At 56.0% G+C, this 12,944-nt stretch overlaps 1 protein-coding gene across 1 annotated transcript in view; it reads right to left on the bottom strand.

The window, feature by feature from the left end:
* upb1 (ureidopropionase, beta) overlaps positions 1-12,944 on the bottom strand; it is a 286,897-nt gene that overhangs the window by 9,741 nt on the left and 264,212 nt on the right. Inside the window, exon 9 of the mRNA XM_072499643.1 lies at positions 6,517-6,671. Coding sequence (XP_072355744.1) covers positions 6,517-6,671 — 155 coding nt within the window. The remainder of the gene's footprint in view (positions 1-6,516; positions 6,672-12,944) is intronic.

Here is a 12,944-nt window from a genome sequence, read left to right on the forward strand (position 1 = left end):
TTGTGCCTCCTGCAGCTGGAACCAGAATCGGAGCAGCGCAGGAGAGCAGACACTTTTATACGCCGCCTGCTCGGAGGAGCCAGCAGGCAGGGATTTACTGTGGTACCTGTAATACAGTGGCAGTACCGTAATACATGCAATGTGTTACCAGTGGTGTTTACCACATTCACCTCCTGTTTAAAAAAGGTCCGGCGGGGCGAAGAAAACATTACAGGTTGAGTCTGTCGGGGGCCTTGACCCTCCGCTGCGATCGCCTCAGTCCTGGTGGTGGTGTGGGCGCCGATGTGGTCACCTGCGACTCTGGGGGCGTGTTGTCCCCTCCATCATCACCCCCGTAGTGGATCCGGTGGGGGAACGGATCCTGCTGGGGTGGGGGCTGCGGTGAGGTTCACTGGTCGGGGGGTGGGTGGCGCAGGGGTGAGGGAGGCAACCAGAGGGGGAGCGGTATCAGGTCGGGAGTTGTGGGTGGGGACCCAGCAGCTGCCAGTTCCCGGAGGGAGACTGTGTCCTGTCGCCTGTCGGGGTGTGCCACGTAGGCGTACTGCGGGTTAGCATGGAGGAGGTGGACTTTCTCGACCAAGGGGTCCGATTTATGGCTCCGCACATGCTTCCAGAGGAGGAGGGGTCCAGGAACTGTCAGCCATATTGGGAGCGAGACCCCGGAGGTGGACGTCCTGGGGAAGGCAAAGACACATTCGTGAGGGGTCTCATTAGTAGCGGTGCACAGGAGCGACCGGATGGAGTGAAGCGCATCGGGGAGGACCTCCTGCCAGCGGGAGACCGGGAGATTTCTAGGCCGAAGGGCCAGCAGGACGGCCTTCCAGACCATCCTGTTCTCCCTCTCCACCTGCCCGTTTCCCCGGCGGTTGTAGCTGGTCGTCCTGCTCGAAGCGATGCCCTTGCTAAGCAGGAACTGACGCAGCTCATCACTCATGAAGAAGGATCCCCGATCGCTATGGATGTACGCGGGGAAACCGAACAGGGTAAAGATGCTGTGCAGGGCCTTGATGACTGTGGCAGAAGTCATGTCGGGGCATGGGATGGCGAAAGGGAACCGGGAGTACTCATCAATTACGTTGAGGAAGTACACATTGCGGTCGGTGGAGGGGAGGGGCCCTTTGAAGTCCATGCTGAGGCCTTCACCAGGTGCACTCTATCTGGCCGGTAGAAGTGTGGCTTGCACTCTGCGCAGACTTGGCAGTCTCTGGTTACGGTCCTGACCTCCTCAATGGAGTAGGGCAGGTTGCGGGCCTTGACAAAATGGAAGAACCGGATGACCCCCGGGTGGCAGAGGTCATTGTGGAGAGCCCGGAGTCGGTCCACTTGTGCGCTGGCACATGTACCGCGGGACAGGGCATCTGGGGGCTCATTGAGCTTCCTCGGGCGATACAAGATCTCATAGTTATAGGTGGAGAGCTCGGTCCTCCACCTCAAGATCTTGTCGTTTTTGATCTTGCCCCGCTGCGTATTGTTAAACATGAAGGCAACCGACCGTTGGACAGTGAGGAGAGTGAATCTACTGCCGGCCAGGTAAGGCCGCCAATGTCGCACAGCTTCCACAATGGCTTGGACCTCCTGTTCGACAGAGGAGTGCCGAATTTCGGAGGCATGGAATGTGCGGGAAAAGAATGCCACGGGTCTGCCTGCCTGGTTGAGGATGGCGGCCAGAGCGACGTCTGATGCATCGCTCTCCAGCGGAAAGGGGAGGGTCTCATTGACTGCGTGCATCCTGGTCTTGGCGATGTCCGCCTTGATATGGTTGAAGGCCTGGCGGGCCTCAGCCTTCAGGGGAAAAACTGTGGACTTGATGAGTGGGCGGGCCTTGTCCGCATAATTAGGGCCCCACTGGCGTAATATGAGAAAACCCCCAGGCATCGTTGCAGGGCCTTGGGGCAGTGGGGGAGAGGGAGTTCCAGGAGGGGGCGCATGCGGGCGGGGTCTGGGACTCCATTTTCCACTATGTTGCCAAGGATGGCTAAGCGGTTGGCGCGGAACACGTATTTCTCCTTATTGCATCTGAGGTTAAGGAGTTTGGCGGTATGGAGGAATTTTTGGAGGTTTGCGTCGTGGTCCTGCTGATCGTAGCCGCAGATGGTGACGTTATCTAGGTACGGGAAGGTGGCCCGCAGTCCGTACTGGTCAACCATTCGGTCCATCTCTCGCTGGAAGACCGAGGCCCCATTGGTGACGCCGAAGGGAACTCTAAGGAAATGATAGAGGCGGCCATCTGCTTCGAAGGCAGTGTATTGGCGGTCCTCCGGGCGGATAGGGAGCTGGTGGTAGGCGGACTTCAAGTCAACTGTGGAGAAGACTCGATACTGCGAAATCTGATTGACCATGTCAGAAATGCTTGGGAGCGTCGAGCTGCGTGTACCAGTTGATGGTCTGACTGTAGTCAATGACCATCCTGTGCTTCTCCCCAGTCTTCACTACCACCACTTGAGCTCTCCAGGGGCTGGTGCTGGCCTCAATGATCCCCTCCCGCAGAAGCCGTTGGACCTCAGACCTGATGAAGGTCCTGTCCAGGGCACTGTACCATCTGCTCCTAGTGGCGACGGGTTTGCAATCCGGGGTGAGGTTTGCAAAAAGTGTTGAAGGATCGACCTTAAAGGTCGTGAGGCTGCAGACAGTGAGGGGGGGTCAGGGGTCCGCCGAATTTCAGAGTAAGGCTTTGGAGGTGGCATTGAAAATCAAGACCTAGTAACAGGGCAGCGCAGAGGTGGGGGAGGATGTAGAGCCTGAAGTTGCTGAACTCTACGCCCTGAACGGTGAGGGTCGCGACACAGTACCCCCGGATTTGCACGGAATGGGATCCGGAGGCCAGGGAGATTTTCTGGGTGACACCGAGGGAGCAGCGTCTTACCGTAGCAGGGTGGATGAAGCTCTCTGTGCTCCTGGAGTCAAAGAGGCAGGTCATCTCGTGCCCGTTGATCTTTACCGTCGTCTTAGCGGTCGTGAGGTTGCGGGGCCGAGACTGATCAAGGGTGATGGAGGCGAGCTGTGGAAGATGTTGGGAGGTCCCGGGCTGATCAGCGGTGGCGGGGGTATCATCGGGCAGCAAACAGCCAGACGAGCAGGGGTCCTGAGGCGTGGTCCAAAATGGCGCTGAAGATGGCGGCACCCACGGGCCGCACGTGGCCTGTGGTGGAGAAGATGGCGGTGCCCCTGGATTGAACGTGGGGGGTGTAGCAATGCCGGGCCTGGAAACAGCGGCGACCGACCGGGCCTGGCAAACGGAAACATAGTGGCCCTTCTTCCCGCACCCGTTGCAGGTCACGCTCCGCGCTGGGCAGCGCTGCCTGGGATGTTTGCTCTGGCCACAAAAATAACATTTGGGCCCTCGGGAGTTGGCTGGCTGCCGTGCGGCGCAGGCTTGCGGTGTACTCGAGTCGGCAGCTGGTGGGGCCCACGATGCCCACGAGGGTGCAGCGCGGTCGGAGGTGTAGGCCTCCAGATTACGGGAGGCCACTTCTACGGAATTAGCAAGCTGCACAGTCTCTGGAAGATCGAGCGTACCCCCTTCCAATAGTCGCTGGCGAACGTACGTAGACTTAACGCCCGTGACATAAGCGTCTCTGATTAGTAGTTCAGTGTGTTGGACTGCCGAAACTGCCTGGCAGTCACAGTTCCTACCGAGAATCTGTAGGGCCCGCAAGAAATCGTCCAGAGTTTCCCCCGGGAGTTGCCGTCTCGGAGTCAAGAGGTGCCTGGCGTACACTTGATTCACCGACTTAATGTAGTGTCCCTTTAGTAGCGTCATCGCTTCTGTGTAGGTGGACGCATCCCGGATGAGGGGAAAAACTTGAGGGCTCACCGTGAGTAAAGGACTTTGAGCTTCTGTGGGTCCGAGAGTTCTTCTGTGGCTGCTCTGAGGTAGCCCTCAAAGCAGGCTAGCCAGTGGTCGAAGGTGGGCGTGGTGTTGGCTGCGTGAGGGCTCAGCTCCAGGCGAACCGGCTTGATTAAGATGTTCATCTTTTAAAATCTTGTGCAATAAATTGATGTACCGTCAATTACCACAAGACGAGAATGGTGAAACAATCGAGGCTTTATTGCACAAGATGTTGTGCCTCCTGCGGCTGGAACCAGAATGGGAGCAGCGCAGGAGAGCAGACACTTTTATACGCCGCCTGCTCGGAGGAGCCAGCAGGCAGGGATTTACTGTGGTACCTGTAATACAGTGGCTGTACCGTAATACATGCAATGTGTTACCAGTGGTGTTTACCACAAGGGGAAAGGGAGAGCATGGAGGGGATAGAGAGAGCGTGGAGGAGACAGGGAGAGTGTGGAGGGGACAGGGAGAGCGGCGAGGGGACAGGGAGAGCGTGCACAGGACAGGGAGAGCGTGGAGGGGGCGGGGAGAGTGTGGAGGGGACAGAGAGAGTGGTGGGTACTGGGAGAGAGCGGAGGGGATGGGGAGAGTGTGGAGGGGACTGGGAGTGCGCAGAGGGGACTGGAAGTGGGCGGAGGGGACTGGGAGAGAGCGGAGGGGACTGGGAGAGAGCGGAGGGGACTGGGAGAGTCTGGAGGGGACAGGGAGAGCGTGGAGGGGACAGGGAGAGCGTGGAGGGGATAGGAAGAGCGTGGAGGGTGACTGGGAAAGAGCGGAGGGGACTGGGAGAGAGCGTGGAGGGGACTGGGAAAGTGTGGAGGGGACAGAGAAAGTGGTGGGTACTGGGAGAGAGCGGAGGGGATGGGGAGAGTGTGGAGGGGACTGGGAGTGCGTAGAGGGGACTGGGAGAGAGCGGAGGGGACTGGGAGAGTGTGGAGGGGACAGGGAGAGCGTGGAGGGGACAGGGAGAGCGTGGAGGGGACAGGGAGAGCGTGGAGGGGATAGGAAGAGTGTGGAGGGCGACTGGGAGAGAGCGTGGAGGGGACTGGGAGAGAGCGTGGAGGGGACTGGGAGAGAGCGTGGAGGGGACTGGGAGAGAGCGTGGAGGGGACTGGGAGAGTGTGGAGGGGATAGGAAGAGCGTGGAGGGGATAGGGAGAGCGTGGAGGGGAGTGGGAGAGCGTGGAGGGGACTGGGAGAGCGTGGAGGGGGCTGGGAGAGCGTGAAGGGGACTGGGAGAGCGTGGAGGGGACTGGGAGAGCGTGGAGGGGACTGGGAGAGCGTGGAGGGGACTGGGAGAGCGTGGAGGGGACTGGGAGAGCGTGGAGGGGACTGGGAGAGCGTGGAGGGTACTGGGAGAGCGCGGAGGGGACTGGGAGAGCGCGGAGGGGACTGGGAGAGCGCGGAGGGGACAGAGAGAGTGGTGGGTACTGGGAGAGAGCGGAGGGGATGGGGAGAGTGTGGAGGGGACTGGGAGTGCGCAGAGGGGACTGGAAGTGCGCGGAGGGGACTGGGAGAGAGCGGAGGGGACTGGGAGAGAGCGGAGGGGACTGGGAGAGTCTGGAGGGGACAGGGAGAGCGTGGAGGGGACAGGGAGAGCGTGGAGGGGATAGGAAGAGCGTGGAGGGTGACTGGGAAAGAGCGGAGGGGACTGGGAGAGAGCGTGGAGGGGACTGGGAGAGTGTGGAGGGGACAGAGAAAGTGGTGGGTACTGGGAGAGAGCGGAGGGGATGGGGAGAGTGTGGAGGGGACTGGGAGTGCGTAGAGGGGACTGGGAGAGAGCGGAGGGGACTGGGAGAGTGTGGAGGGGACAGGGAGAGCGTGGAGGGGACAGGGAGAGCGTGGAGGGGATAGGAAGAGTGTGGAGGGCAACTGGGAGAGAGCATGGAGGGGACTGGGAGAGAGCGTGGAGGGGACTGGGAGAGAGCGTGGAGGGGACTGGGAGAGAGCGTGGAGGGGACTGGGAGAGTGTGGAGGGGATAGGAAGAGCGTGGTGGGGATAGGGAGAGCGTGGAGGGGAGTGGGAGAGCGTGGAGGGGACTGGGAGAGCGTGGAGGGGGCTGGGAGAGCGTGAAGGGGACTGGGAGAGCGTGGAGGGGACTGGGAGAGCGTGGAGGGGACTGGGAGAGCGTGGAGGGGACTGGGAGAGCGTGGAGGGGACTGGGAGAGCGTGGAGGGGACTGGGAGAGCGTGGAGGGTACTGGGAGAGCGCGGAGGGGACTGGGAGAGCGCGGAGGGGACTGGGAGAGCGCGGAGGGGACTGGGAGAGCGCGGAGGGGACTGGGAGAGCGCGGAGGGGACTGGGAGAGCGCGGAGGGGACTGGGAGAGCGCGGAGGGGACTGGGAGAGCGCGGAGGGGACTGGGAGAGTGCGGAGGGGACTGGGAGAGTGCCAGGTGCAGCTGAGGACTGCAGCCGATGTTGGAATAACTTATGGAGGGTGCAGTCAGAATTTGGTGAGAGCAAGCGGGAGAAGCAGGATCAGAGATGGGTCAAATTTCAGATGGAACAGATTGTAATGAATGCGCTATCGGGGTGGGGGTGGGGTAAGGGAGTGCGTGTTCTGGGAACAAAGCTGATCCTAGGGTTAGTGAAGCATGACTTTGTCACATCAATGGGAAACATTTAAAACAAGGCGATGTCGAACAGGACAGGTTGGCAGTAGCCGTGTATCTGCGCTATGGCTCACCTTGAAGGCCCACTTATCGCTCATCTGTCGGCACAGGTTCAGATCGAGCTCGGCAACAAGCAGCCCATCCCTGGTGCGAGACAGTCCGGGGGTTCGACTCCCATCAGGCGCAGCTACGTAACTGGAGCCATAGAAATGGCCAAATTCATGATGGGCTTTCAAGAAAAGACAGAAATACAGCATTGATACAAAATATAATATCTTTACAAACAACATCCTTATCGATCGATAATCTGTCCAACACAGCCTTGAATATGTTCAATGAGCCACATCCTCCACTGCTCTCTGGGGAAGAGGATTCTAAACACTAACCACTGACAGAAGAAATTTCTCTTCATCGCTGGCTTAAATGGGAGACTCCTTATTTTTAACCAGTGTCACATAATTCTAGATTTCCCCATGAGATGAAAGGGCGTCTGGGTGTCAAGATGGGCCAAATGGTCTCCTTTTGTGCTGTAACTTTTCTGCGATTCTATGATGCACTCAGTATCCACCCTGTCAAAGTCCCCTCAGAATCCTATATGTTTCAATAAGATCACCTTTGATTATTCAAATCCCAGCCAGCCTGTTCAACATTTCCTCATAAGACAAACCCTTTCATCCCAGGAACAGCCTAGTGAACCTTCTCTGAACTGCTTCCAATGCAAGTATATCTCTCTCTATGTAAGGAGACTAAAACTGGTAGACTTCCGGTGGCGGCCATGGTGTGAGTGGTCGCTCACTGGGCAGCTCCTGCTTGAAGGCATAGAAAAGAGCTCTTTTTATCCGAAATTGGGAGCAACTTCGATAGAAAAGTGTAGCTGTAGGTCGGAGAAGTTCCCTCTCAGGAGTGGTATGTCTGCTGGTTACCAAACCTGTCAGAAGGTGAAAGACTTGGCCACGGAGTTGGCAGAGACCTGTGGTGCAGCAGCCAGTGGAAGGATGGCGGAGGGGGAAGGGTTAGTGCAAGTAGCAAAGGCCCAGATGGAACAGTCGATGGCCTTGATCGAGAAAGACAACCGCCAGCAGAGGAAGGAGATGCAGGAGGATCGTTCAAAGGCCATCGAAGGGGCTGTGGCACCCCTGAAGGGCTCGATGGAGAGGGTGGAGAAATGCTTGGACGTGCAAGGGTCGCAGATCCGAAAGATTGAGAAGATGATGTCGGACCACAGCGATCGGGTGGTGGCATTGGAGGCGAAGATGGGGCTCTTTGGAGACCTTTGTAAGATGTTGAGAGCAAAGGTGGAGGAGCAGGAAATGAGATCGGGAAGGCAGAATCTGCGGGTAGTGGGCCTGCCTGAAGGAGTGGAAGGTGTGAGTGCCATGAGGTACGTTTCGAGGATGTTGGCGAGGCTGGTGGCGGAGGGGGTGCTGGATGAGGCTCCTGAGGTGAACAGAGCACACAGGTCTCTGAGGCAGAAGCCTAGAGCAGGGGAGCCACCGCGGGCGGTGATCGTGCGGCTCCTAAGTTCGTGGAAAAAGAGAAGATTCTGCAGTGGGCCAGGGAAAAGCGCAAGTGTGAATGGGAAGGGAACAAGATCTGAATATACCAGGACATTGGAGCTGAGCTGGCAAAACGGTGTGCCGGCTTCAACAAAGTCAAGGCGGTGTTATATCAGCGGCAGATCAGGTCAAGGGGTGCTGTACATGGCGAAGTTTTGGGTGACATATGAAGGCCGGGAATACTATTTTGAGACCATAGAAGCGGTCAATTACTTTGTCAAGGAGCATAAACTAGGGGAGAACTGAACTGAACAATTCTGGGAGACTGAGGTGCTGGCAATTTGAAGTAATTGGGAATACGGATAGAGTGGAGGTTGGAGGGAGTGAGGATTTTCTTTTCCTCCGATGTGGAGGGTTATTTTTGTTTTTTACTGTTGGATTGACAAAGAGTAGCAGGGGTGAAAAGTTTGTAAGAGGACGGCTGTCCTCATCTCCCCCCCTGCTGCCTGGGCTGTGTGTGTTTTTTCTGTTTGCTTGTTCTTGGGGAAGGTGACCTGTGGTTTGAGATGAGTCTTTGTTTGGGTGGGGTAGGGTGCAGTCCGCACGGAGCCTTCTTCACACAACAGAGAGGCAAGGGCGGGGGAGGGGGTCAGTGAGAGAAGCCTCTGGGCAGGATTTGCCACGCTGGCAGGTAATGCTGGTGAACAGAAGTGAGGTGGGGAAGAGGGCTGAGAGAAGTGCGGGGGGGGGGGGGGGGGGTCACGAGACGAGGTTGGAGAAGAAACATGGTCAGGGGTGGAGAAATGGGCCCGGTCTAGGGTGAAATTAACGGGGGTAGAGCCAGAAGGGGAGGATGGCGGACGGTAGAGGGGAATGGCGTAAGCCCCCGGTAAAGCTGTGTGGTAGTCACCACTGTTGTATTATATTGTATATACTGCAATGCATACGAGAGTATTACGGTAAGGCCCCTGTACTACAGGTACGGGGATAGATCCCTGCCTGCTGGCTCCGCCCAGTAGGCAGAGTATAAATGTGTGTGCTCTCCGAACTGCAGCCATTTTGGCAGCAGCTGTAGGAGGCCACACATCTCTGTGTAATAAAGCCTCGATTACTCTCTACTCTCGTCTCGTCGTAATTGATAGTGCATCAGGCTGATAACGGGGAATGTCCGAGGGCTCAATGGAAAGGGTCAAAATATCTCGGGTCTTTGCGCACCTCAGGAGCTTGAAACCAGAGGTGGTCTTTCTAAAGGAGAGGCACCTTCGCGTGAAGGACCAGGTTAGACTAATGAAGGAGTGGGTGGGTCAGGTTTTCCACTCGGAATTAGATTCAAAGTCGCGGGGAATGGCAATTTTGCTGAGTAAGAAAACGGGGTTTGTGAAGCGAAGGAAGTGAGGGACCCGAGTGGGAGATATGTGATTGTGAGTGGGGTATTGGAAGGGATGCCGGTAGCGTTGGTGAATGTGTATGCACCAAATTGGGATGATGTAGGTTTTATGAGAGGGTTGCTGGCAGCAATGCCGGACTTGGCCACGCACCAGTTGATTATGGGAGGAGATTTTAACTGTGTCCTGGAGCTGAGGGTGGATAGATCGAGTCCCAGGTCAATGGGAAGGGTACCATTGCTGGGCGGGTTTATGGAAAAGATGGGTATGGGGGACCTCTGGTACTTCAAGAACCCAGGTGGAAGGGAGTATTCCTTCTTTTCGTATGTGTACTGGATATATTCCAGAATTGACTTTTTTGTGGTGAGCCGGGAGGTTTTGGTCGGGGTGGAGGGGGCAGAGTACATGGGGATAGTAATCTCGGACCATGCGCTCCTTTGGCTGGAGATTCGGCTTAAATCGGGACGGGAGCAGAGGCCGGGGTGGAGGCTCAATTCGGGGTTCTTGGCAGATAGAGGATTTTCTGACGAAGTGCGGGCAGGTCATGCTGGTGTAGAATTGAACCAAAACGGGGAGGTGCCGGCGGCCACATTTTGGAAGCTCTAAACGCGGTGGCCCGAGGGGAGATTATCTTGTTCAAGGCACATGCGGATAGGAAAAGGAGGGAGGAATATGAACGGCTAATGAACGAGATAGTGGGGATAGATAGGGAGCACTTGAGGGTGCCCACCATGGAGGGATTGGCGAGGAGGAAAAAATTACATGGGCAATTTCACAGGCGGACAACGGCGGGGGTGGTAGGACAGCTGCGTAGGGCAAGAGGGGTGCATTACGAATATGGAGAGCAGGCGAGTCGAACAGCGCATCAGCTGCGGAAGCAGGCAGCGTCCAGGGAAATATTGAAGATACGGCCTGGGGCAGGGGGTGTGGTGTCGGAGCCGGGGAAGATAAACGAGGCATTTAGGGATTATTATAAGGAGCTGTACAGAGCGGACCCGAGGGGTGAAGAGGGGGACATGGGACGGTTCTTAGGCGAACTGGAGTTTCCACAGTTGGAGGAAGAGAAGAGACAGGCACTAGAGGAGCCCCTGGGGCTGAGGGAGATCTTGGACAGTATAAGGGGTATGAAGCCGGGGAAGGCCCCAGGGCCCGAAGGCTACCCAGCGGCCTTTTAGAAAGGAGGTCGCGAAGACCTGGCACAGCATCTCTTGGGGACATTTAATGAGGCCCTGGAGAAGGGGGAGCTGCCGATCATGTTAATACCAAAAGGGAAGGCGAAGGACCCGTTGGAATGTCAGTCGTATAGGCCCATATCGTTGTTAAATACAGACGTGAAAGTGCTGGCTAAGTTGGTGGCAGGAAGAATGGTGTCCCGGGGTGGTTGCGAAGGACCAAACCGTAAACAGCAGGCAGCTATTTAGTAAGAGAATGAGGCTGTGAAATGTGATTATGACCCCGTCGGGAGCTCAGGTACCAGAGGTAGTGGTGTCCATGGATGCGGAGAAGGCATTTGACCGGGCGGTACTTGTTTGAGGTCCTGGGAAGATTTGGGTGTGGGCCAAAGTTTGTAACATGGGTGCGCCTGTTTTATGTGGCACTGAGGGCGAGTGTGTGGACCAATGACATGGGTTCATGGAACTTTGAACTACACAGGGGAACAAGGCAGGGGTGCCCTCTGACACCGCTGCTGTTTGCGTGGCTATAGAGCCTCTGGCAATGACTCTTAGGGGGCCGGTAGAGTGGTGAGGGATTACGAGGGGACGAAGGGAGCATCGGGTGTTGCTCTATGCTGACGTCTTACTATTGTATGTTTCGGACCATTTGGAGAGCATCATGGGCCTGTTGGGGAAGTTTGGGGCGTTCTCGGGATATAAATTAAAAAGAGGGAAAAGCAAGTGTTCCCGGTGAATGAGTTGGGTCGGCAAGCCAGTTTAGGGGGGATGCCATTTAAGGTGGCCAGAGACAGGTTTATATACCTGGGGATTCAGGCAGCGAGTGAATGGATGATGCTTCACAAATAGAATTTACCAAAACTGATGGAGGAGGTTAGGGAGGATTTTAAGAGGTGGGACACGCTGCATTTGACTTTGGCTGGGAGAGTCCAAGCGGTGAGCTCCTGTTCATATTCCAGACACTCCCGATCTTTACTGGACACAATTATTTTGGACTTTGTATGGGCAGGGAATGTGCCAAGGATTAAGAGGACCCTGTTACAGAGGCAGAGGGGAGGGTTGGTGTTGTCGAACCTGCTACATTACTATTGGGCGGCGAATGTGGAGAAGGTGAGGCAATGGTGGGAAGGAGAGGGGATAGAATGGGTTAGGATGGAGGAGGAATCCTGTAGGGGGTCCACCTTAAGGTCTATGGTGATAGTAGCATTGCCAATGGCATCGAGCAGATACTCAGGGAGCCCGGTGGTGCAGTCCACGGTGAAGATCTGGAACCAGCTGAAGGTTTGGAAAGAGTTCCCAAGTTGCCGAGATACACCCTGCTGGAGCGACTGTTGCTTCCGGATGTGGAAGGGGATGGCAGGATTGGAGACATATACAGGTGGCTGAGAGAACAGGGAGGTGAGCGGGTCGTGAAGATTGAGGAGAAATGGGAAGGGGAGCTGGGAGGATAGATAAACTGGGGGTATGGAGTGAGGCGCTATGAAAGGTAAATGCGACCTCCTTGTGCGCAAGTATGAGCCTAATAGAGTTCAAAGTCGTAATAATCTTTATTATTATTGTCACAAGTAGCTTACATTAACACTGTAATGAAGTTATTGTGAAATGTCCCCTAGTCGCCACACTCTGGCGCCTCTTCGGGTACACTGAGGGAGAATTCAGAATGTCCAAATTACCTAACATCATGTCTTTCGGGACTTGTGGGAGGAAACCCACGCAGACACGGGGACAACATGCAGACTCCGCAAAGACAATGACCCAAGCCGGGAATCGAACCTGGGACCCTGGTGCGGTGAAGCAACAGTGCTAAACACTATGCCATCGTGCTGCCCTAACACAGGGTACATATGACTTGAGCAAGAATGAGTGGGTTCTTTCAGGGGGTGGTAGACGAGTGTGAGAAGTGTGGGCGGGGAGCAGCGAATCACACACATGTCCTGGGGCTGTGAAAAGTTGGAGAGATTCTGGCGTGAGTGTTCATGGTGCTAGCAAGGATGGTTTGGGAGGAGGTTAAGCCCCTTTGGTGGCAATATTTGGGATATTGAAGAAACCGGAGTCGATGGGGGGGGGGGGGGGGGGAGATGTTGTGGTCTTTGCCGTGCTGATTGCCCGATGACGAGTGGCGGTCAACAACGCCACCGGGGGTAGCGGCCTGGCTGGGTGACTTATATGACTTTCTTCGGCTGGAAAAGATCAAATACGAGTTAAGGGGTTCAGTTGAGGGCATTGAGGCAAGGTGGGGGATATTCGTGACCGTGTTTGAGGAGTTGATCGTCGCGGGGGTGGGGGGTGGGTGAAAAGGGGGTAAAATTTTACAAGCTGTATAGTTTGAGTGTTGGGAAGTTTGTTTCCCGAATTGTTTATATGTTGTAACCTTTCATTTTTGTTTGGAATAAAATACATTAAAAAAAAATAGAGACTAAAACTCTACACAGTACTCCAGGTCTGGTCT

The sequence above is a fragment of the Scyliorhinus torazame genome, chromosome 1, assembly GCF_047496885.1.
Source record: "Scyliorhinus torazame isolate Kashiwa2021f chromosome 1, sScyTor2.1, whole genome shotgun sequence".
NCBI lineage: Eukaryota > Metazoa > Chordata > Chondrichthyes > Carcharhiniformes > Scyliorhinidae > Scyliorhinus > Scyliorhinus torazame.